The sequence below is a fragment of the Talpa europaea genome (genome assembly GCF_964194135.1).
Source record: "Talpa europaea genome assembly, chromosome: 12".
Taxonomy (NCBI): domain Eukaryota; kingdom Metazoa; phylum Chordata; class Mammalia; order Eulipotyphla; family Talpidae; genus Talpa; species Talpa europaea.
The window spans coordinates 5,926,037-5,948,203 of NC_140079.1; the positions used below are offsets into that span (position 1 = coordinate 5,926,037).

General features: G+C 60.2%; 1 protein-coding gene across 4 annotated transcripts; it reads left to right on the plus strand.

Annotated features, from left to right (window-relative positions):
* Nucleotides 1–2,666: 2,666 nt before the first annotated feature.
* On the plus strand, nucleotides 2,667–20,649 carry EVI5L (ecotropic viral integration site 5 like; the record flags this gene model as incomplete). Of its 4 annotated transcripts, none has more annotated exons than XM_084248661.1 (19): nucleotides 2,667–2,806; nucleotides 5,994–6,183; nucleotides 6,593–6,817; nucleotides 6,923–6,997; nucleotides 7,584–7,709; nucleotides 8,955–9,098; nucleotides 9,240–9,329; nucleotides 10,451–10,548; nucleotides 10,628–10,688; nucleotides 12,951–13,004; nucleotides 13,950–13,982; nucleotides 14,933–15,073; nucleotides 17,201–17,329; nucleotides 19,150–19,290; nucleotides 19,383–19,538; nucleotides 19,638–19,784; nucleotides 19,873–19,968; nucleotides 20,046–20,141; nucleotides 20,283–20,649. In XM_084248661.1, the coding sequence occupies 19 exons, from the start codon at nucleotides 2,670–2,672 to the stop codon at nucleotides 20,559–20,561; spliced, it is 2,418 nt and encodes an 805-aa protein (XP_084104787.1). In that variant the 3' UTR covers nucleotides 20,562–20,649. The 4 variants fall into 4 exon arrangements, with proteins under 4 accessions (XP_084104787.1, XP_084104789.1, XP_084104786.1 ...); XM_084248660.1 differs by having other exon boundaries at nucleotides 2,670–2,806; nucleotides 20,046–20,168; XM_084248663.1 differs by lacking the exon at nucleotides 13,950–13,982.
* Between the last annotated feature and the right edge of the window lie 1,518 nt (nucleotides 20,650–22,167).

The window sequence follows — 22,167 nt, forward strand, 5'->3', positions numbered from 1 at the left end:
GTCTCTGCATCTCTGTGCCTGCAGGAGGGGTGACTGCGAGCCCAGCAGAGGTGGAGTCTCACCCTCCTCCTCCCACGCCACATCCCCATGCCTAGAACAGTGCGTGACCCTCGGAACTAGGGGAGCAGCAGGCCGGTGTCCATCCCTAACCCACTCGGCTCCGAGGATGAGGTGGTCTGGCCAGTGCAGGCCCCACGCACGTGTGCACACCAGAGTGTGTAAAGATGCGTGGGTGAGGGGTTGTGAGTGTGTGTGTGAGCGCGTGTGTCCTAGTGAGCATGAGTGTGTGTACTCAGGAGGACGGCTTCCAGGCCCAGCTCTGTTTAGTCTGAGGATGAGTCAAGAAAAGCTCCTAGGGGATCAGCAGGTTCTGCCTCACACTGCAAATTTCAGCCCCGTGTATTGAATCCGCTCTGGCGCTGTGTGAAATACATATTAACATGCCATAAATAGCTGAACAAACTCTGCTCGTGGATGGCCTCTGGCTTTTTGTTTATTTGTTTTTTTTTTACCAGAAACCCCGAGCTGAGTCACTCTCTTGGGCTCTTTAGGGCTTAGGAGGCTGGAGGCAGCACGCCCAAGGCCTGGGTGCCTCCCGGCGAGGTGAGAGTGACCCCAAGCCACAGTGGTCTCTCACTCGGCCCCACACCTCCCCTAATTCAGCTGTGCCCACGAGGCTTCCTTCACCGCCTCCACCGCCACCCCAGTTTCCCAACTGAAGTCTGGAAACCTGCACTGCGCCTTCGGCTCCCCACTGCCCAGAGCGAAGCTCTCACTCAGCACTTGTTGCCCTCGACCCATCTCTGCCCCCACAGACTCTGGCGCTGCAGGAGGCCCCAGGCAGCCCGCACTGTCCCCCTGAGGAATGATTAACTCCAGGCCAGGCAGTGCACTGGCGGGCGGGCAGCGTGGCCTTTGGGGCGGTGGAGTCCTGGCCCGCGGGGCAATAGGAGGAGAGATCTGGTTCTGCCGAGAGCCGCTGCCTCGGGTCTGTGCCCCTCACTAAGCCAGAGCCCACTATGCCAGCAACTGGAGGCACCCTGGGGGTGAAAGGAAAAACCGGTGGCCCTGAGGAGCCACAGGATCCCAGGGAAGGAGGGTTTTGGGGCCCCCCAAAAGTGAAAGACGTTACTCCCCACTCCACAGGGCAGACCAGCACTGGGGAAAGAGGGTTGGAATCAGCGCATAGTCAGAGCCTATTCCAGCCCACCCTGGGCCCTCGGGGGGCCTGGGGACTGAGCTTGGGGTGCAGGGAGGTACCCAGTGGCCGGGACTGGCCAGGCCGGGGCGAACTGGCCAGCATCATCCTGTCACTCTCTACTTGCTGCCAGGCCAGGTGGGTCCATGGGCGCACAGTGACCTCATTCAGAGCGTGCACAGAGTGGGCAGACTTGAAAGGGCCAACCAAAGTGGCGGGGGGCGGGCGCAGGCTTTCTTCCTGCTTCCATGACCCTAGTGGTTGCCCAGGCTTACCAGGAGAAAGCATGACAAAGCAGAAAGTGCCTTGTCCCAAGATCCTTGAGGCCTTCTCTCCCCAAGCCAATCCCCACCCCTGGGACCTCCCACCTGGGTGATGCCATAGCCCAACACTGGCAGTGCCACACTGGGGCTAGCAGAGCCCTGGGGCCCTGGCTCACAACCAGACCTTGCCCCGGCCCCAGGGTGGATGATAATGGCCAACATGTGTGGAGCGATCACTAAGAATCAGGCACTGTTTTCACATGTGTGTAGCGTGCTTGGTTGTCACGGCTACACTCAGAGGTGTGATCCTCAGTCTGAGGAGACTCGGACAGTTGGTCGAGGGGCAGTGACGCTTTAGGCGCAGGTTCACTTGAGTTCAGAACCTTTGTGTTCAGCAAGGTGCTGGGCTGCCTCGCACGAGGCCAGTGTCCTGGAAGCCCTGAGGCGGGTGGGGCTGGGTCACCCCGGGAAGAGAAGGAGAGATGGACCCCAGCACCAGCCCCGGACACAGCACGCAGGGTCAGGACACCCATCCGGCCTGAGCCCGAGCCCTGCGCCTGGTGGGACACAGATTCCCAGTACTTTGACGCGTCCCTGCGTTCCCAGCCCAAGGGGAGTTGACTCCTCTGGCTGCCAGTCGTGCCAGACAATTAACAGTACAGAATAATTGCTCTGGCTGTGCCAGCAGCCCACTTTGGTTGATGAGCCGGGCACGGTCAGATGCTGAGGTGGGGCTCCCAGGGCAGGCCGCAGCAGGGGACGACAGACTGAGGCTGGCAGGAGGGGCTGCCTAGACAGGGTTCCTGCATCCCCAAGATCCAGGCCAGAGTGGCAGGGAGCCTCAGCCCCTGGCCCTGCTAACTCAGGGGCGTCAAGACTCGGTCTTCACGCCCAGGGGCAGCAGAACAGCTAGGCCCAGGCTGTGAACTTCCTATTTCTGTTCTGGCGTCTGGACTGCACAGGCAGGGATCCCAGTAGCTGTCATGGGAAGCAGAAGGAGCCAGCGCAGAGTCAGTAGGGCTGGGATGTGTGGGCAAGGAGCAGACAGACCAGAAATGGGAACCCCACTGTGAGGAAAGGTTGCTAGAGGGAGCAACTGGCTCAGAGCCGCAGGACCGGGTGGGCACCGCACCCAGTGCTGACTGTATCTCCATCCCCCAGACAGGACTGTGACTCCTCCCTGCTCGCAGCTTACACACCTGCCCGCCATGGCAAGCCCCACTCTGAGCCCCGACTCCTCGTCCCAGGAGGCCCTGTCGGCCCCCACCTGCTCCCCCACCTCTGACTCTGAGAACCTCAGCCCTGATGAGCTGGAGCTGCTGGCCAAGCTCGAAGAACAGAACCGGTGAGTTGGGACCTGGCACTGGGGAGGGGGTTTGGGGGCGTGGCCCAGTCCCCAAACAGAAGTTCCTGGCGCTGCTGCATACTCAGAGTTGGGCCTGACCCTAGAGAAATTAACATCCACCTGTAAGGCAGGGCGGGGACAGATCCTGTCATCCTCCCGGTTGGGTGAATAGATCAGCGCACCCCCCACACCGCCCCCCGCCAGTTCAGAAGTGGAGTCCATAGTTCAAGAGGCTGAGAATCTGATGGAGGCTTCTGGAACCTTGTAGGAAAGAGACTAAACCTCAGACTGTAGCATTGGGCTTTCCCACCTTGCTCCTCTAGCCCTGCCCATGTTTTAAAATGTAGGTTTTATTATTCAACTTTGGCAAAGCCAGCAGGTCTTGAGCTGACCGCCTCTGACAGGAGTGCTTGTTACGCAGATCCTGAGAGGAGGGGCCGTGGTATGCCACGTAGGCCACTTGGGGAGCGCCAGCGCCTGTCGGGAAGCAGGGGGAGCCAGGAAGCAAGGCACAGCCTTTATTGTGGTTTCTGCAAAAAGGAGCGGCCAGGCAGGGTAGGCAGGCTTGGCACTGGCTGGCGTGAACAATGTTGCAGGCTCTAGCTGTCTGCTACTTGGCCAGACCAGCACTTGGGGAGGTGAGGACTTGTGGCTCTAAGTGGGAAAACCTGATAATGGAGGTGGTTGGTTTGTGGCTTTTGGTTTAGTGGATTTGCACATGAAAGACATCTGGCAGGGAGTCCTATGCTGCCTCAGGGCAGGTCCCAGCTCTCAGTCAAGCCCAGTAGGGCTGAGTGCCCCACCAGTTGGCTCATCCTCTACGGCCTCCTCTGTAGAGTGTAGATGTCTTTTCTCTTCTGATTGTTTACAGAGTAGAATTGGCTCATAAGATTATATAGTTTCAGGTGCACGGCATTATGAACCTACACTTATAGAAACCATGTTATTTGTTCACCGCCGTCTAGTTTCCGCCCTTCACGATACACTGGACCCCTTCAGCCCAATTCACCCATCTCCCCACTCCCTTCCCTCTGGTAACCTCTACTTTGTTCTTAGAGTCTAAGCGTTTACTTGTTTAGTTCTGTCCTATGTGCTCATTAGTTGTGTTTCTCTCCCACACGTGAGCGGAACCATCCAGTCTTTTTTTTTTTTTTTTTTTGTAGTTTGGTATTTCATTTTTTTTAAAATAATAAATTTTATTTTTCTATTCCCCATATAATTGCAAACGCCCCATTCTGACCCCAATCCTTCCCCTCCCGCCCCCCACCCCCCAAAAAGTGTCTCTGGTTCATAGTTTTTTGTTGATTTTGATTTTCACTTTCTTATATTCATTTTCCTGGTCCCTTATTTAAGTTTTCTAGATTCCTGCTATGAGTGAGACCATCCGGTATTTTTCTTTTTCTTTTTGGCTTATTTCGCTGAGCATGATCCCTTCCAGCGCCATCCATGTTGCTGCAAATTGCATGTGTTTATCTTTTTTGAATGCTGAGTAATATTCCACGGTATATATGTACCACATCTTCTTGATCCAGTCATCTATTTTTGGGCATTTGGGTTGTTTCCAAAGCTTAGCTATTGTAAACAGTGCTGCTATAAACATAGGGGTGCAGGTGCTCTTTGGAATTGATGTTTCTGTGTCTTTTGGGTAAATACCTAGGAGTGGAATTGCTGGATCCTATGGAAGCTCTATGTTTAGTAGGTCCAGAAATCTCCACACAGCTCTCCATAGTGGTTGGACCAGTTTGCACTCCCACCAACAGTGCAGAAGAGTTCCTTTTTCTCCACACCCTCGCCAACATTTGTTGTTGCTAGTTTTTTTAATATGTGCCATTCTCACTGGTGTGAGATGGTATCTCATGGTAGTTTTGATTTGCATTTCCCTGATGACAAGTGATGTTGAACATTTTTTCATATGCCTGTTGGCCATTCGCATTTCCTCTTCAGAGAAGTTTCTTTTTAGCTCTTCTGCCCATTTTTTGACTGGATTATTTTCTTTGCTGTTGTTGAGTCTCATCAGCTCTTTGCAGATTTTTGTGATCAGTCCTTTATCATTAGTGTTGTGTGCAAAACTGTTCTCCCAGTTGGTGGGGTTTCTCTTTGTTTTTGTTATTGTCTCTTTTGCTGTGCAGAAGCTCTTTAATTTGATGTAGTCCCAGCTGTTTATCTTCGCCTTCACTATCACTGCTTTGGGTGATGTGTCTGTAAAGATGTCTTTGATGTGCAAATCCCGTAGTGTTTCGCCTATATTTCCTTCTATGTATTTTATGGTTTCAGGTCTTATGTCTAGTTCTTTAGGAACCATCCAGTCTTTGTCTCACTTTCTGATTAATCTCAGCATAATTCACTCAAGGTCCGTCCACGTTGTTGCAAAAGGCGGGATTTCATCTTTTTCTGGAGCTGAGCAGTGTTCCACAGTGTTTAAACCACATCTTAATCTGCTCGCTGTCCTTGGGCGCTGAGGTGGTTTCTGACTCCCGATACCGTGACTAGGGCTGTGATAAGCATGGGGATGCCTGGAGCTCTTTGAGTTAGGATTTTCACATTCTTGAGATAAATACCCAGAAGTGGGATAACTGGATCCTATGAAATTTCTATTTGTAATTTCTTGAGAGATCTCTGTACTGTGCTCCATCGTGGCAGCGCCCACTTACCTCCCCACCAAGAACGCACGAAGGGTCCACTCTCCCCCTCCAACACTTGTTGTTTCTGGTCTTTTATATCATAGCCCCTCAGTGTGAGGGGCTCTCGTTGTGGTTTTGATTTGCGCTTCTCTGACTGATGAGCAAGGAGGAACATCTTTCCCGGGCCTGTTGGCCATCTGTGTGTCTCAGGAGGAATGTCTGAAGTGTAGATCTTAACAAAACCTGCCCTGTAGGGTTGTGTGAGACTAAGTGAGCTGATCCACATGGTCTCGGCCCAGCTCTGGGCACAGAATGGAACACACAAGTGGAAGAAGCCTCTCCAGGCCAGGGGACAAGGGCGTGGCTCAGGGAAGCTAGGGCGCTGGCCAAGCAGCACCACCCCTCAGCCAGAACAACTGAAACCCAGACCCTGGTGGCCTCTGCCACTCCTTGGAGGGGCGGCCGAGCTCCCCAGCAGACCCCCATCCCCAGAGTCACTGGAGCCCAGGGGATGGTGTAGGAGGGGCCCACTCCCCAGGCGCATACCCATCTCCCCTCCTGCCCAGGCTCCTGGAAGCCGACTCCAAGTCCATGCGCTCCATGAACGGCTCCCGGAGAAACAGCGGCTCCTCACTGGTGTCCAGCTCCTCAGCCTCCTCTAACCTGAGCCACCTGGAGGAAGACACATGGATCCTGTGGGGCCGGATCGCCAATGAGTGGGAGGAGTGGCGGCGCAGGAAGGAGAAGCTTCTCAAGGTGGCAGGGGCAGCGGGACGGCTGGGCGGTGGGGCGTGTAGGCAGGGACAGACGCCAGGCAACCGGCCCAGTCACTTGGCCACCAGGCGTCAGTGCCAGGGCCTGCCAAGCCCCAGCCTGGCCAAGGGGCAGAAGTAGAAATGTGCGGGCACTTTGAAGGCACCATGCTGGGCTGAGGGAGGAGGGAATGTGGCTGGGGCTGGCCCAGCAAGCGGCTGTTGCACTGACATCTCGTTCGTTTTCTGTCCCGCGATGTTCCATGAAGACTCGGGGGCTGCACGTTAAGCGTGGTGACTCAGCTGAGGCATGGGCAAGCTCCTGCTCAGAGGCTAGACTGGGTGGTCGGGGAGAGGCTGCCCTGGTTTGGGCTCCAGCCCAGCCTCCCACCCCCGCCCCATCCCGTTGCCAGGAGCTGATCCGCAAGGGAATCCCGCACCACTTCCGGGCCATCGTGTGGCAGCTCCTGTGCAGCGCCACAGACATGCCCGTCAAGAACCAGTACTCAGAGCTGCTCAAAATGTCCTCGCCGTGCGAGAAGCTGATCCGCAGGGACATCGCCCGAACCTACCCGGAGCATGAGTTCTTCAAGGGCCAGGACAGCCTGGGCCAGGAGGTCCTCTTCAACGTCATGAAGGTGGGGCCCAGGACTTCTGGCCCTGCGTGAGGAACTCTTCCCACATGGGCGTGCTGCCTCTGGACCAGGGAGGAGCCCTCCCTGACGCACTGTGTTCTCTTGCAGGCGTACTCTCTGGTGGACCGGGAAGTGGGCTACTGTCAGGGCAGTGCCTTCATCGTGGGCCTGCTCCTCATGCAGGTAGGTGGCCGGGAGCAGCCTGCCAGGCTCTGAGCCCAAGAGGACAAAAGCAGTGGTCCCTCTATCCCAAGCCTTCCTCGCCATTCACCTAGGACACCTTGGACAGTTCCGGGGCCAAGCCCCCTGCCGCCACCTGCCCTGTGCCCTGCCCTGCCCTGCCCATGACAGTCAGGGGCTGGAGGGGAGGCCATCCTACTGGTTACGCCCAGGGTTGGATGAGGAACTTGGGTGTGGCTCAGGCGAGAGAATGCCGTGATGGTATTTGTGGGGCTGGTGGTGAACAGAGACACAGGGGGTGAACTGGGGGGTGTCTCAGACAGGGGCTCTGGAGGTGGCCATACCTGGGGTGCAAGCTCCAGCTCCTCTGGTTCCTGCCAGGTCACCTTAGGCCCAGGGAGATTTTCCGTCAGTAAATCGGGTCTGCCATGTGCCAATGCTCTTGCGAGAGTCTGGGCAGCCCAGCACAGTTTATGTTCAATAAAACAAAAAAACAGGGAGCACAGTGCAGCAGGGCCCGAAGATGAGGAGTGAGTGTCCCTGGCACCTGCCAGGCTCACAGTTCCCTCCTACCTGCTTATCCCACAAGATGCCCGAGGAGGAGGCCTTCTGCGTTTTCGTGCGGCTGATGCAGGAGTACCGCCTGCGGGAGCTCTTCAAGCCCAGCATGGCTGAGCTGGGCCTCTGCATCTATCAGTTCGAGTACATGCTGCAGGTGAGGGGCCTTGCGCCCACCCTCCCCAAGCGGCACCCCAAGCACCCGGGGGCCTCTGTGACTGAACATGCCAGGACTGAGCAGTCACATCCGAATGTCCCAGCTGAGAAGGGGGCTCCTGTCCCTGTGGGCCTCTGTTACTGCCCCGAGGATGCTTCGAGGGATGGGGAAGAGGCTGGTGACTAGTGGTGAGGGTCCCCCCAGAGCAGGGAGCTCTCATCAGACACACCTACCACCCGCCCCAGCCCGCCCTGGGTATGGTGGAAGGAAGCAGGGAAAGTGCTGTTTGCCTGCCTTTGCTGATCCTAGAGGAGAGCTGCAGACGGTTCTGTTTATAAATAGCAGCCCCCGCAGGGCCCGCTCCTGGCTGGCAGACCAAGCCAGCGTGCGCACACGCACACGTCCGGCCCAGGTGGGGCTGAGCAGCTGGGGGCAGGATGCTGGGAGGCAGGAACCTTGACCTCCACACTGCAGCCCAGGCACACATCTGGACGTGAGCATGAGAGCCTCCTGCTGGGGACTGGAGGACAAGAAGGTCTGTTGCTGAGGGAACGTGGTTGTTTGGGCAGGTGGCCCCAGGCGCACAGAAAAGTGACCCCAGCCCAGGCTGGGTAGCTGAGACCTCCCACAGCAAAGCAGATGGATGGCACCAGAGAGCCCGGGGTTGAGGCGACGCCTGGGTCAAGTGGGGGTCAGTCTGAGAACCTATTCTCACAGGAGAGTGCTAACGCCTTCTACAGCCTCAGTTTCCCCAGATTGTGTTACTTTTCAGGAGCCTGAAGTTGAAATTCCCCTGAGCACTCTGCGGGGGGCTGTGGGGGACACAGCACCTGGCACATCATTAAATGTGGGCTGAGCAGCAGTGGACTCATGCCATACCCCACTTCTCTCTCTCCAGGTGAACCTGGGGAGTTTGTGAACCAGCCTGAGCCTCAAAAGCTCCCTCTCAGGAGCCTTTGAGGACCCATGAGCAGTTGTACTGGCGCATTCCTAGCACTAGCCTCTGCCACCCCTGCCACCCCTGCCCGTGTCCCCACCGCATTCTGCTCAGAGCCTCAGGGCCCTTCGCCTCACCCAGACTCAGTGCCAGCAGTAGCTTGAGGGTCAGAACCAAGTCCTGAGGCAGGTCAGGGAAGGCCCCCTAGAGAAAAGAGCACCCAGGCCCAGCACTCGGGTTGGGGGGAGCTTGTGGGCCCAGAGAGTACCGCCCTGCCCCTCACTGTGCAGCCCCTTCCCCACCCACAGGAGCAGCTCCCGGACCTGAACACCCACTTCCGCTCCCAGAGCTTCCACACTTCCATGTACGCCTCATCCTGGTTCCTCACGCTCTTCCTGACCACCTTCCCACTGCCTGTGGCCACCCGTGTCTTTGACATCTTCATGTATGAGGTAAGAAGCCCATGCCCCTCTGGAAGACACCGCACTGGAAATACTCCTAACTGGTCTTGGCAAGGGCCAGGGCTTGGGGAGGGGCCAGAGAGCTTCTGGGGGGAGCAGGAGCAGAGACCCACTGCCACCCCACCTCTGCAGGGCCTGGAGATTGTGTTCCGGGTGGGTCTCGCGCTGCTGCAGGTGAACCAGTCGGAGCTGATGCAGCTGGACATGGAGGGGATGTCCCAGGTAGGCCAGGAGGGCCAAGGCAAGTGGACTCCGCCCCCAAGAGGGGCACTGGGCAGCTGACGCCCTCCTGAGAGGCCAGGGAGAACCAGCTTTGAGGGGAAAGGCATTCCTGAACATCCCTGATCCTGGCCCATCACCTCTGTCCCCCAAGACCTCCCTGGAGAGCCAGGGCAGCCCTGGGGAATGCAGGCTTCAGCAGGCTCAGCCCAGGGCCAGCAGCCTGGCAGTGGGGAGAGGACCTCCTGCCTCCAGGTCCCCCAAGCCTAATGGGCTAAACACCCCCACAGGCAAACAGTAACACCCGCCAAACCATGAGGCTTTGGGTGCGGTTTTGTCCCTGCAACCTGGCCTGGCGAGGGCGCGGGAGGAAGTCAGGGACCTAAGGCAGCTTCACACCCTGCCCGGCCCCGCCCGGGCCCGTGTTCTGGCTGCACTGCCTGCCGCTAAAGAAATGGCTGCTTCTCGCTACCACATCCTGGCCACAGGGCCCTGCCCCCTCCCAGCATCCCCAGCTGGTGCTCTGGGGAAGAATGCACAAAGGCCACGGCTGTGCTCACGAACACGGGCAGCCATTGTCCACAGCTGCCAGGGGGGCCAGCTGGACTGGGGATCGGGAGCCATTCTGGCCCAAACTGCAGCAAGCTGTGTCCACTGGCGGCTTGTGCTTAACCCTTTGCAGAGGCTCCAGAGGACCCCGGGGATGGGCAGACCCCTGACAGGTCTTCCATTGGGGTTGCTCTTGTGCGTTGACTCTGAAACCTTTGGTCTTTTCTGGATCCCGACTGAATGGGTGGTGTGGAATCACTGCCTGGGGCAGCATCCTGCTCCCCCTGCCTCTACCCAGGTCCCCTCTGCTCAGACTTCACCCTCTGGGCTCTGGCAGCCAATGCCCCCTGCACACTGACCGCAGACAGCTCCTCTCCCCACCACGGTCACGTTCCACAGTGGCAGAAGGCCCACAGCAGCAGGCCTGTCACACTGAGACGCAGGATGCCCCAGGGAGACCACCTCTTCCCTGCTCCTGGCACACCCAGGGCCTCACCTGGGGAAGCGGCGCCACAGGGGCTCAGCAGCCCCCTGCACTTAGGGCCACGTGTCGACAACCACCTGTGTCCCCACAGTACTTCCAGAGGGTGATCCCCCACCAGTTCGACAGCTGTCCTGACAAGCTGATCCTCAAGGCTTACCAGGTCAAGTACAACCCCAAGAAAATGAAGAGGTCAGTACTGGGTGGTCGAGGTACTGGTGGAAAGGGGTTCCCCAAGACTGGAAAGGTGACCACATCGGCCCCTCTGCAGGCTGGAGAAGGAGTATGCGGCCATGAAGAGCAAGGAGATGGAGGAGCAGATTGAGATCAAAGTGAGTCCCTCGCATGGAGTGGCACGGACAGGACACCCTTCGGAGTGCCCCTCCCAGCTGGCAGGCCTAACTCAACCGCTAGGGGGCAGCCCTGCCCAGCACAAGCTGCACACCACACTCCACATCTCCGCAGGGCTGGGCCTCCTGCCCCGCCCCTTCATTCACCACCAGACAGGTGTGAGCAAGGGCTTCCCCTTGTAGTGGGAACTCCCTTGCAGTGGGGAGCTCATAGAGTAAGGCAGCTGCAGAATGCTCTAGACAAAGATGCACAGGCGAGGGACAGAGCTGGCCCAGGGCAATTGCTCTGGGCCCAGGGAGTCAGTACCCAAGGCCCGAGTAGCAGTGGACCTGGTGGGCTGGAGGAATATCGAGGACACCTTGCACCTCAGGGACAAGGGGGGAGAAACAAAGCAGAAGGGGCCAGTTGCAGGGAGAGATGCCTTCAATGGTCCCTGGTTCTGGTGACTAGCCCACCAGCCCTGCTAGGTTTAGGGGTTCCTGAGCATGCAGAACCTCTAAACTCAGACCCCCCACTCTCTTTTCCTCTGGTTTCACCCCTTCACAGGTGCTCTGTTATCGCGCAACACCTACTATGCATTAGTGTCGTGGCAGAGAATGAGGGCCTCCCAGTTCTGGGGGTGGGAACAGACATGAACACAAACCCCAGCATAGCCTGGCTCTGTCCTGTTCAGAGGCAGAGTCCCCCAAACCAGGGTTCATGTTCCAGCTCTGCCACGAACCAGCTGTGATCAGGAAGGTGACTTCACCTCTCTGAGTCTTGGTGTCCCCTTCTACAAAATGGGTATGATACTCAGTCTGCTGTTCCCATTGTTATCCTCATTATTATCACCACTGCTATTCCGGATGCTACCATCACCATCATCCCGCCTCTAGAAAGGCACAAATAGAACCTGGATTAGAATCCAGGTCACCTGCCACCCATGCCGGAGGGGGAAGCGTGCACCACTGTCTCTGTTCGGAGGTTTTCCAGGAACAGTGTGTCCTGAGTTGCGGCTATTTCAGGAATGACAGTTGACCATCACCAGTCCAAATGTGCGGGTCTGTCTTACCCACGTAGGCACAGGCCACTCCATCTGGTGACCCTGGGGGCCCAGCTGGAGGGAGGGACGCGGCAAACCAACACCACATGGAAATTCCCCACCTGAGTGCCCATAGGCTGTAAGGATTCAGCAGAGGCCTTCTCTCCAGGCCCTGCCCCTTGCTCTCTCGCCTTTGGCCTGCCCTAAATGTACCTGTGCTTGGTTTTGATCAGGTAGGGGGAAAGGACAGATACAGAGACAACTGCCTTTGAAAGAAGAACTTATTACAGTTCCCAGGAGGAGGAAGCGTGTCACACTGCGGGGACACACAAGATGCCAGGGCCAGGCAGGAGGCAGGGGTGACACGGGAAGCACGAGGGAGTCTGTTGTGATCGCCAGGGGAAGGCGTGGAGGAGGCAGGGCAGGCCAGAGTGAGCGAACTTAGAGTGTTTTTTTTAATCATTTTATAAACTCTGGGCTAGAGGAGTGATCTCCAGCGGTCGTGGCCCTGGGTTGATATAGGTCAGGGAAATGGCTTGGGGGGGGTTTGGGCTCTGGATTGGCTGGCATCCGTGAGAAGCCTAGCGTGGTTCGCTACCTGGGAGTCAGCTGGCCCTGAAGGGCCGTCTCTCCGGGATTAGCCAAGCCCCGGAAGTCAGCGCATCAGAAAATACAGAATAATTTAAAAATTAAATAAAACATGATTAGTACAAGGCCCCCCCACTCCTTGCCCGCTCTCTCTTACTTTGCCTCTAGAGTAAACAAGAGGGGCAAGTTTTGGGTCAGGCACATTCAACTCCTCCGAGACAGCTCTGCGCGTGCAGCCGTGGGCGGGGGCCAGAGACCCGCAAAGCCATCGGGAGCTGCGCTTGGGGTCGGGCCTCTGGTTCCAGGTGCCCGGAAGACAGAGATCTATGCCTGGCCTGGCCAGCCCGGGGCGTGACAAGACACTGCCTGCTGTCGCCCATCTCGCTCCCGAGACGCGTCCGTACCAGCAGTGCTGCCCGCCCAGCCTCACGCGGTGCCGTCAGCAAAGGGCTCACGTTAACTTTTCCTGAAGCAAAATGTGGTTCTTAAAAGAACGAACAGGCCACTCTGAAAGGGGACCTGGCCCAGAACGCAAGACCCGGCCCCTGCCTGCAGGTGGCCTAGGCCCAGGCAGCGCGTGCCCGCAGGGGGTGCAGGAGGCGGGCTCTGATGCCTTCTCCCCTCTCCCCCACAGAGGCTTCGGACAGAGAACCGGCTCCTGAAACAGCGGATTGAGACCCTGGAGAAGGTGAGGGTATTGGCCCCAGCCTGTGGCCCAGAACCCTCCGGGCCCAATCAGGACCCAGCAGCCACAGGGCCTGCCAAACGCCTGCCCTGGCCCGGGCCCACCCTGAGCCAGGGTGTCTAGGGGCACACGGGGAACCCCACAGCCCCACCCGAGCTCCCCTGAGCTCGGGGCTGTGGAGAAACTTCCCAGGGGGCGTGAGGCTGAGTTACAGTCTGGTTCACTGCAAACACTGTGATGGTTTTTGGGCCTGTCCTCCCGGGTCGCTATGGGGGGCAGGGGACAGAACCCCTACATTGACTAAGGTGCCCCTTAACTGGCCACAAAGCACCCCACCCTATAATTTGGAAGTCTAACTCTCAAAAGAAAGGAGATGGAGGAGGAGGGGGTAACCTTGAAGGGGTGCCTTGTCCTTGACCCTGGACCTCAACCTCTTTTTAAAGATGGGAGTAGAGGCAGAGCCCCTCACTTCGCCTCCCACGACCCTCCACTGGCCAGAGAGAGTAGGTCATTCCCAGGGCTTTATTGCCCTCACCCCAAAGCCTCTGTTCTTGTTCTATCCCTAAATCCACACCCTCCCAACCCGGCACCGCCACCCCAGCCCCTCCCCCTCTGGGGATGCCCCCCTCACTGATGTGTGAGGCCACAGCACCGGGCTCTCCCCGCCCACCCCAGCCTCCCCAGCCCCGAGGGGGGCCTGGCGGGGTACAGCCGTGGGCGGCCACCTTCCGCTCACACAGACCCCTCTCCAGAATGGAGCAGACTCTAGCTTTGGTCTTCCTTTGGGTCCTCTCCGCTGCTCTCTGGTTCTCGGTCTCACTCCGCTCTCCCGCTTCTAGAGGTAGTCCACTGCGTTAGTGACAAGTGGTTCTTTCTGTCTCTCCCTCCTGTCCCTGCACCTTCTGCTCTGCGTCCTCCCCTGCCGCTCGGAACCCCCCCGCCCGGTAGGAGAGCGCAGCTCTGGCTGATAGGTTAATCCAGGTACTGTAGCTTTTTGTCTGCTTCTCCCACGTCCTCGAGGGCCCCCGCACACACCAGCCAGTAACCGCCTCTTCCCTGGCCGCTGCCATCCTGGGGGCAAGAGGGGCAGGCCTGGCACAGCGCATGGGGGCGGCTGGGGGCCTCTTCTCAGGGAGTCAGAGGCTTCCCTGGGGAGGGGGGAAGCTGGCAAGCACCTGTGCGTGTGTCCGAGTGTAAGTACTTGCACATGAACACTGCTTCCTCCCTCCAAGGGACACAGGTGGGGGCCCAGGAGGGTTCGGAGTCCCTGGCATTTGCACCCCGCTGAGCCCCTCCTCCCTGCCATCCACACGTGCCCTCTGGCGCCCCTCTCTGCTCCTACCCAAAGGCCTGCCATCTTCTCTCACTCACCTGCTTTGCCGCTGCCTTGTCCTGAATGGCTTTATCTGGAAGCTTCTGCCCACTGCCTGGTGGCACCAAACCTGGAATGGGGCCCAAGATTGGGTGGGGTGAAGGAAAGATAACAGGGCGGGCAGTGTCTAACCCCAGGCAGGTGGGGGCCCCAAAGTCAAGCCTGGAGAAGGGGTACATTCCACCTCCCACACTGGGCTGCACCAATCCTGAGCCCAGGCCTCCATGGCCTCGGGCACCCACCCTCTCCAGCAGAGCCTGGCCTCTGGCTAAGGTCTTGTCTCCCCTCTCTTGACTCATTAAGGACAGTTCAAGAGAAGCAGGAGGGGAAGGGGCTGTCTGTATTGCAGCCCGGGCCACAGGCCTCACCTCCCCACCAGTCTGGGTCCTGTTCCCGGTCCCCTGGTGTCCTACTCCGGCCCACCCCATCCACACACGCAGGCCCTGTGGCCCCGTCCCAGGCTCTGACTGTGGGCAACCTCACTCCTCTCCCTCCTGCCCCCTCCGCCCTCGCGGGGCCTGGGTGAGCAGTCACAGAACCCCATCCTCGCTGTGCTCAGGGGCAGGTGACTCGGGCCCAGGAGGCTGAGGAGAACTACGTCATCAAGCGGGAGCTGGCAGTGGCGCGGCAGCAGTGCAGCTCGGCCGCCGAGGACCTGCAGAAGGCCCAGAGCACCATCCGGCAACTGCAGGAACAGCAGGTACTAGGCCCCTTGCCTGGCTGCCTTCAACCAATTGCCTGGCTGCCAGGGAGCAACTGAGATCTGCCCATCTCAGAGACACACACGCACACACGCACGCACGCGTGCCTTTCCTCGTGAGGCAGGCGAGGAGGGTGAGCCTAATGCCTAGCGCAGCACAGACCCCAAAATCCCCAGCGCCACCCTGCAGGGAGCATCCCCACAAGGGGAGCCGGGGGGGTGGGGGGGGGAGGCAGTTGTATCCTGCAATTTCTATTTCCCACCACCCTGTGGGGGGCTCTCCTGCCACACTGAACCAAGGCAGTCTGCCTCCCTGGCCTCCTTGGCACAGTGGGCTCCTGGAAACCAGGCTGTCCCTGCTTGGCCCCTATCTCTTGACTGACGGGATTCTGATTCTTTGAGGGAACCCTGGTGTCTCCCCAGAGCCTGATGGGCGAGTGGGCCTCCCCGTGGCAGGCCATGCAGGGGAGGAGCTGGGAGGAGCTCTCTCCCCCAGTGCCCAGGTCTTTGCCCTCAGAAGGTCGGGGCTGGGCCCACTGCTCTGAGCTGGCAGGGTAGGGGTGAGGGGCACACTCACATCTGATGTGTGGTCATGAGCCCGGGCCCAAGGGTGGGAGGGCTGAGCCCTGCACAAAGGTGGCGCTCTCCCGGAGGAAGCGTTCAGAGTTTTCTCCAGCTGCACCCAGGTCACCTTCCTTATCTGATAACCCAGAAGCAGTTGGAGGGGGCCCAAGCGCAGTGCACATGCCCATGCAGACACCCTGGAGAGGGACAGGAGATGCTATAGGCCCCCAGCCCACCCAGCCCTGCCCCGGGCAGAACCCGCAGGGCATAACAGTGAGGTGGGTTCCCTGACCTGGAGAAGCTACCCAGGGCTCAAGAAACAGTGGGTAGAAGAGTAATTTGTGGAGAAGGGTCTCCTCCTGCCCCCAGACCTGGAGACCTTGGCTCAGGAGATGATCTTTGCTCCTGGGGAGGCAGGCAGAGCTTCACCAAGTCTCCCCGTGTCCCCCTCCTGCCCCTCAGGAGCCAGAGTGTGTGGGGGTGCTGGTCCCTGCACGGCAGCCCTCAGCCTGCGGGTGCTGTAGCCCCACTTGACATCGAGTGGGAAACTGAGGGTGGGTCATCCCATCCATGACATGAAGCCTCTTCTCTGCCAATCACCTGCCATGCTGAGCTCTGGCCTTTAGGGAATGCTGAGGTGCTGAAGCAGGGAGGCGACTGCAGGCAGCAAGGACAGTGTGGTGACAGGCCCCTGAGTCTCTGGGGGAGGCTCATGGAGGAGGTGCAGCCCAGGAGGGCCTGGGCTCTGTGTTGGGCCCAGACCCCAGCGAGGGCCACTGGCACCCACTGAGCTCAGGCCACTGCAGCCGAGGGCAGCGAGCAGGCCTGGGCAGGCCGGTCCAGGAGGCCCCTCTGGGGAAGGAGGGGTGGCCAGGAGGCTTGGGGCAGCCTCCAAGAGAACTGCCCTGCCAGGCCACTGGGCAGCAAGATGGGAAGCTGATTCTGGCCCCAGGAGCTGCCTCAGCCATCAGCCGCATCTCCTGTATTGGGCCCAGATGGTACCCATCACCCCTGCTGGCCCACTAGGGTACCTCTGAGAAGCTCTGTGCACTCAACAAGAAAGGGATCCCAGCAACATACTCTCCTGTCACTGCCTTTTTCGAAATGGGGGAAGGAGGGTGAGAGGAGGCTGGCGGAGGAGGGACAGGATCTCCAAAGCCCTGAGCCCCAACCTACTCCCGCCCCACAGTGTTAGGCCACTGACCACCCAGCAGGAAGGATGTCTCAGAGAACCCATCCTCCATCCCCACCCCAGCCATCCCGGGCAGCAGTCATTGGCATCCCTCAGAGGGCATCATGAGGCCACGGAAGGTCCCCTTCAGAAGGTCCCCTGTGTGTGGCTTTTCCAGGAAGAAAGTGAGGTCAGTCCAGGGGGTGTCAGGTCCCTAGCACAGAGCACCAGGGCCCCACGATGAGACTCATCTCCCCCTGCCCACTGTCTGAGCCCATGTTAGCTCAGGGGCTCTGGGGAGGGAACAGGCCCGAGCCCACAGCCGGCTAGCAGGAAGGCTGCCCACCCTCCGGCCACGGCCTGGGCCCATGCAACCCTCTGCCTGCCCCCAGGATAACCCTCGCCTCACCGAGGACTTCGTGGCCCACCTGGAGACTGAGCTGGAGCAGTCACGGCTACGGGAGACGGAGACGCTGGGCGCCCTGCGGGAGATGCAGGACAAAGTTCTAGACATGGAGAAGGTTCGACCGGCCAGTGCTGGGGAAACTCTGGGGAAGGGGAGATGGAGGGACTGGGCACACTGGGGGTACAGGACCAGGCCCCAGCCAAGAATCAGGGGCAGCCAGCGGGACTGTGGGGCGCATCCTGGAGTCAGACCCCTCCACCACGGCCTTCCCCACCTCGAGCCCCTGGGGAACCCAGAGCATTCCCCAGCCCACGCGAGCCCTCTCCCTTCCCTGCGGCCTCCACGCCCTATCTGGGCAGGTGAGAAGTTGGGCCCCTCATCTCCACACCCTCCCAGCCCTGGCGATCCATGCATGCACGCATGAGCACACACACTCACACACGCACTGCACATACAAAGCAGCCTGCTTCGCAGGGCCAGGCTGCAGACCCCGCAGGCACAGGGCCAGCCGTGTGCTGGTATTCACAGGCTTCTGGACAGGGCGTCTGCCCCAGCCCCCAGGGTCCGGATGGCAGGAGGGAGAGGGGTCCAGGCCTGTCAGGGCTGCTTCTGCCACCCCATTTCAACCCATGGAGACACCACCAGGGGCAGACTGGAGGCCAGCCCCTCCTGCCTGCATCGCTGAAGGGGGCCCCGGGCCTCCTGGGCTCCTCTCCAGCTGCTTTAGGCTGAATCGGAAGTGACTCAACTCCCACACAGAATAGCGGGCCGAGGTGCCTGGCCACCCGAGGGCAGCAGGGCCCACTCACAGTGGCAGGGGCCATGCCCACCCCCACCCACACCATTTGGGGGGTGTGGCGGTGGGATGGCCATAGGGCAGGATCTCTACAATTCGAGCAGATGGGTGGAAGAGTCCTGGAGCCCTCAGTGGCTTTTCAGGCTTTTTTTGGGATTTTACCAGGTATGTGGCAGGCAGGGGTGCCAGGGGGCTGGCAGGCCTCCCAGCCCCCAGCAAGTCTTCACTTTTTCTGGGCTCTCCGGCGTTCTCTCATGGTCTCATTCTCTCTCTCCTACTGGTCTTCTGTTCCGCTCCTCTCGCTCTGCTGGCCGCCCTTATAAGCCCAGTCTCAGCCCAGGTGTATCCCCCCTACATATGCCCACACCTGACTCCAGGTGCCATGCATTCAGGCATGCATTCAGGACCTCAGGGATCCATCATCAATCTTAATGGCCGGAGGGCAGAAAAGCCTGACACCTTACTTACCCTACAGGTGCCATCCCAGTGTCTCTGCCAGTCGTAGGTGGGGTCATCAGCCTTTCAGTCCCCAACAGCCAGCTCAGAACTGGACTTCCAACGTGCCAGAGGGACTCCCTCCATGTCAGAGGGAGATGTGCACCCAGTAGGTCCCACTGCCCCGAGCCCCAGACCCAAACAAGGTCAGCCAGGGCCTCACACAGCCAGCGGGATTAAGTCCAAGAGACTCAGCATACACCCCCGTGCCTGGGCAGGACCAGCCCCGCACTAGCCTCAGCCCGTCCCCAGGAGGGGCTGTCCCTACCCTGCTGGGACAGGGGGCAGGCAGGTCATGGGCCCTGAGGGGTAGATTTAGATTCCCGGCTGCTCCTGCCCCAGCCTAGCCTGCCTGGTGTTGTCCGCAGTAGCATTTATGGGGCCCCTCATGCCCCTGCTGGCCCTGCCCAGGTCAGCCTTGTCAGGTGCTGTAATTACACCCATTTTTACAGACCAGGATCTTCGGCTGGAGCATGTAGGTGGGGGCTGAGTTTCTAGCATTTCCTGGGATCCAAGGTGCCAGATGCGCCCATCCCGGATCCCGGGAAGTGGAACGGAGGAAATGCGGGGTGGGGCTCTGCATCCTGCAGGTAGGAGCGCAGCTGGGCCTCCTCCCCACGCTCTGACCCCCTCCCCTCCCACAGAGGAACAGCTCCCTGCCTGATGAGAACAACGTGGCGAGGCTGCAGGAGGAGCTGAAGGCCCTCAAGGTCCGGGAGGGCGAGGCCGTGGCCTCAGTGCGGGAGCTGAAGCTGCAGCTGCAGGAGCTTTCCGACACCTGGCAGGTGAGGGCCGCGCCCCAGGCCCCTCAGGGATCCTCTGGAGTCCGCAGCCCCAAGGTGCCCCTGCCTGGGCTAACCTCGACTTCCCCCGGTAGGCCCACCTGTCCCGTGGTGGCCGCTGGAAGGAGTCCCCGCGGAAGCTGGTCCTCGGCGAACTGCAGGACGAGCTGATGAGCGTGCGTCTGCGCGAGGCCCAGGCTCTGGCCGACGGCCGGGAGCTCCGGCAGCGCGTGGTGGAGCTGGAAACGCAGGTGGGCGGCGGAGGCCTGCGGGGGCCCGACGCCAGCACCCAGGGCAGGGGCTCGTCCGGCGGCACCCGCTGGCTGTGACCCCCGCCCGCTTCCCCGCAGGACCACATTCACCGCAACTTGCTGAACCGCGTGGAGGCCGAGCGCGCGGCGCTGCAGGAGAAGCTGCAGTACTTGGCGGCGCAGAACAAGGGGCTGCAGACGCAGCTCAGCGAGAGCCGACGCAAGCAAGCCGAGGCCGAGTGCAAGGTGCCCCCCGCGGCCCCGCCCTTGCCCGGGGCTCCGCCCAGCGGCGCCAGCCTCACCCCTTGACTTGCCCTCTCCCCCTGACCCCCAGAGCAAGGAGGAGGTGATGGCGGTGCGCCTGCGGGAGGCGGACAGTATGGCCGCAGTGGCCGAGATGCGGCAGCGCATCGCCGAGCTGGAAATCCAGGTGAGCGGCGGGCCAGGGTGGGGTGAGCCTGGGGAGAAGCCCTGCCCCGCCCCGTGACCTGGCCGGGTCGCCCGCAGAGGGAAGAGGGCCGCATCCAAGGCCAGCTGAACCACTCCGACTCCTCGCAGTACATCCGCGAGCTCAAGGACCAGATCGAGGAGCTGAAGGCGGAGGTGAGCACAGGGTGGCCCCGGAGCTGCGTAGGAGCCCTGGGTGTCCTCGGCCAGTGCCAGGCGGGCTTAGAGCCTCGGACAGTGGGAGAAGAGGGTCTCAGGTGGCCCAACTCCACCCTCCAGCGCCCGGTCCCCCCCTAGGTGCGGCTGCTGAAGGGCCCGCCACCCTTCGAGGACCCATTAGCCTTTGACGGGCTCAGCCTGGCGCGGCACCTGGACGAGGACTCGCTGCCGTCTTCTGACGAGGAGCTGCTCGGCGTGGGTGTGGGCGCGGCGCTGCAGGACGCGCTTTACCCGCTGTCCCCTCAAGACGCCCGCTTCTTCCGGCGCCTGGAGCGGCCGGCCAAGGACAGTGAGGGCAGCTCAGACAGTGACGCTGACGAGCTGGCCACGCCCTTTAGCCAGGGCCTGGACAACTGAGCCCATGCCCCGAGTGGCCAGAGCCAGGGGGCCGCCACCAGGGGCACCGGGGGCCTTTGGTGGCCTGTACTTAAGGAACTCCACGTCCTCCACGGTTCGGCCCACAGCCCACCCTGAGGATTAGGTCCAGCGAGGCAGGGTTCAGAGGGTCGGGCTGGAGCCTGAGGATCCTCAGGGTCCCTGGCACACCCACCCTCCCAGCAGTGTTTACCCATCTCAGCCCAGGCCCTCCTGGTCTGGTCCCAGAGCTCTCTGTGCCAGTTACCTGGAGAGTCGTCCCCTCTTAACATCGAGGGCAAGGGATGACACAGAGGCCCCAGGACTCGCTGAGCAAGACGCTCCCTCCGCCCAGAAGCTTTCCTACTGGGACAAGGGCAGCCTGGCCAGGAAGGGCCCGGAGCTGCAGGAGACCCGAGGAAGACGGGGCCACGCTGGGTGGGTGTTTCCACCCCAGGAGCCCCTGGGGACGCCTGGCCACAGGGGACAGGTGACCAGACCGGGCTTTCCTGCCTGGTGCAGGCAGCGCTGCCCCTGCAGCAGAAACCAAAGTCCCCCCATACTGTGTGCAGATCCACCTGGGGTGTGCATGGCCAGAGGGAACCACCAGGCCTGGGCAGTGCCTGTCCTGGTTCTCAGGGGGCCTGAGCCATTTTGAGGAAGTGAAGAAACGCCCTCTCCTCAGTGCCCCCCCACCTCACATCTTCCTCTGTGAAACACTCCCATCACCCGTCTTGGCAGTGATGAGGGGCCCCCACCCAGGCTCGCCTGTTCTCCAGGGGGTCCCCAGCCTCCACTTCCCTGTGGTCCCAGCCCCACCCGCAGGCTAGGCCAGGCCCCAGGAGAGGACACTTCCCAGTGGGGGTGCCAGCCCTCGCCGCCTCCTGGTCCCTGCTGATTCAGAGCTGAGACTGGTGCCAAAGTCCAACAGTGTCCCCAGACCGCTTCTCTGGGCTCCACGACCTTCTGGGCTGACCCTCTCGGTGCTCCTGGAGCCGCAAGCAGTGGTGTCACAAGCAATTTCCTGTCACGTCCCGGGGTAGGGATCCATGCTCAGTACCCCCTTCCTGGTCACCCACTCCTCAGTGTTACAAAGCCTGGGGACCAGGGTGGGCATCCGAGGGGCTCTCCCACACTGCCCACCACCATTTTGCACACTGCCTGTTCACACTCCACATGTTGCCCAGGCGGGAAAGATGGAAAATAAAGTGTATTTACACAGTCGCAGACGAGGGACGCTGAATGAGGCCGGCCTAGGGGTAGCCAGCAGCCTGGTTCCCCAGTTCCTTGTCCCTCAAAGCAGTGCCAGGGGGAGCTCTTGCTCTTGGGAGCCTCCCAGGCAGGACAAAACCAGGGGTGGAGATGACAGCAGGCCACAGGGGCCAGAGAGGCTGCCCACGTTGAAGTCAGGAAGGGAAAGTAAAGCAGGGCGTGCACTGGCCCAGCATGAGCCGAAGTGTGGGAGCTGGGCCAAACAGGTCCATTAGGGGAAACAAATCAGAGAAACCCAGATATCTGATGAGCCCTTAGCACATGGAGTCTGGGAAAGAGTGGCTCAGGAGAGGCGTGGGTGAGGAGGGCTGGGGTGATTTCCCACCTGGGCAACTCA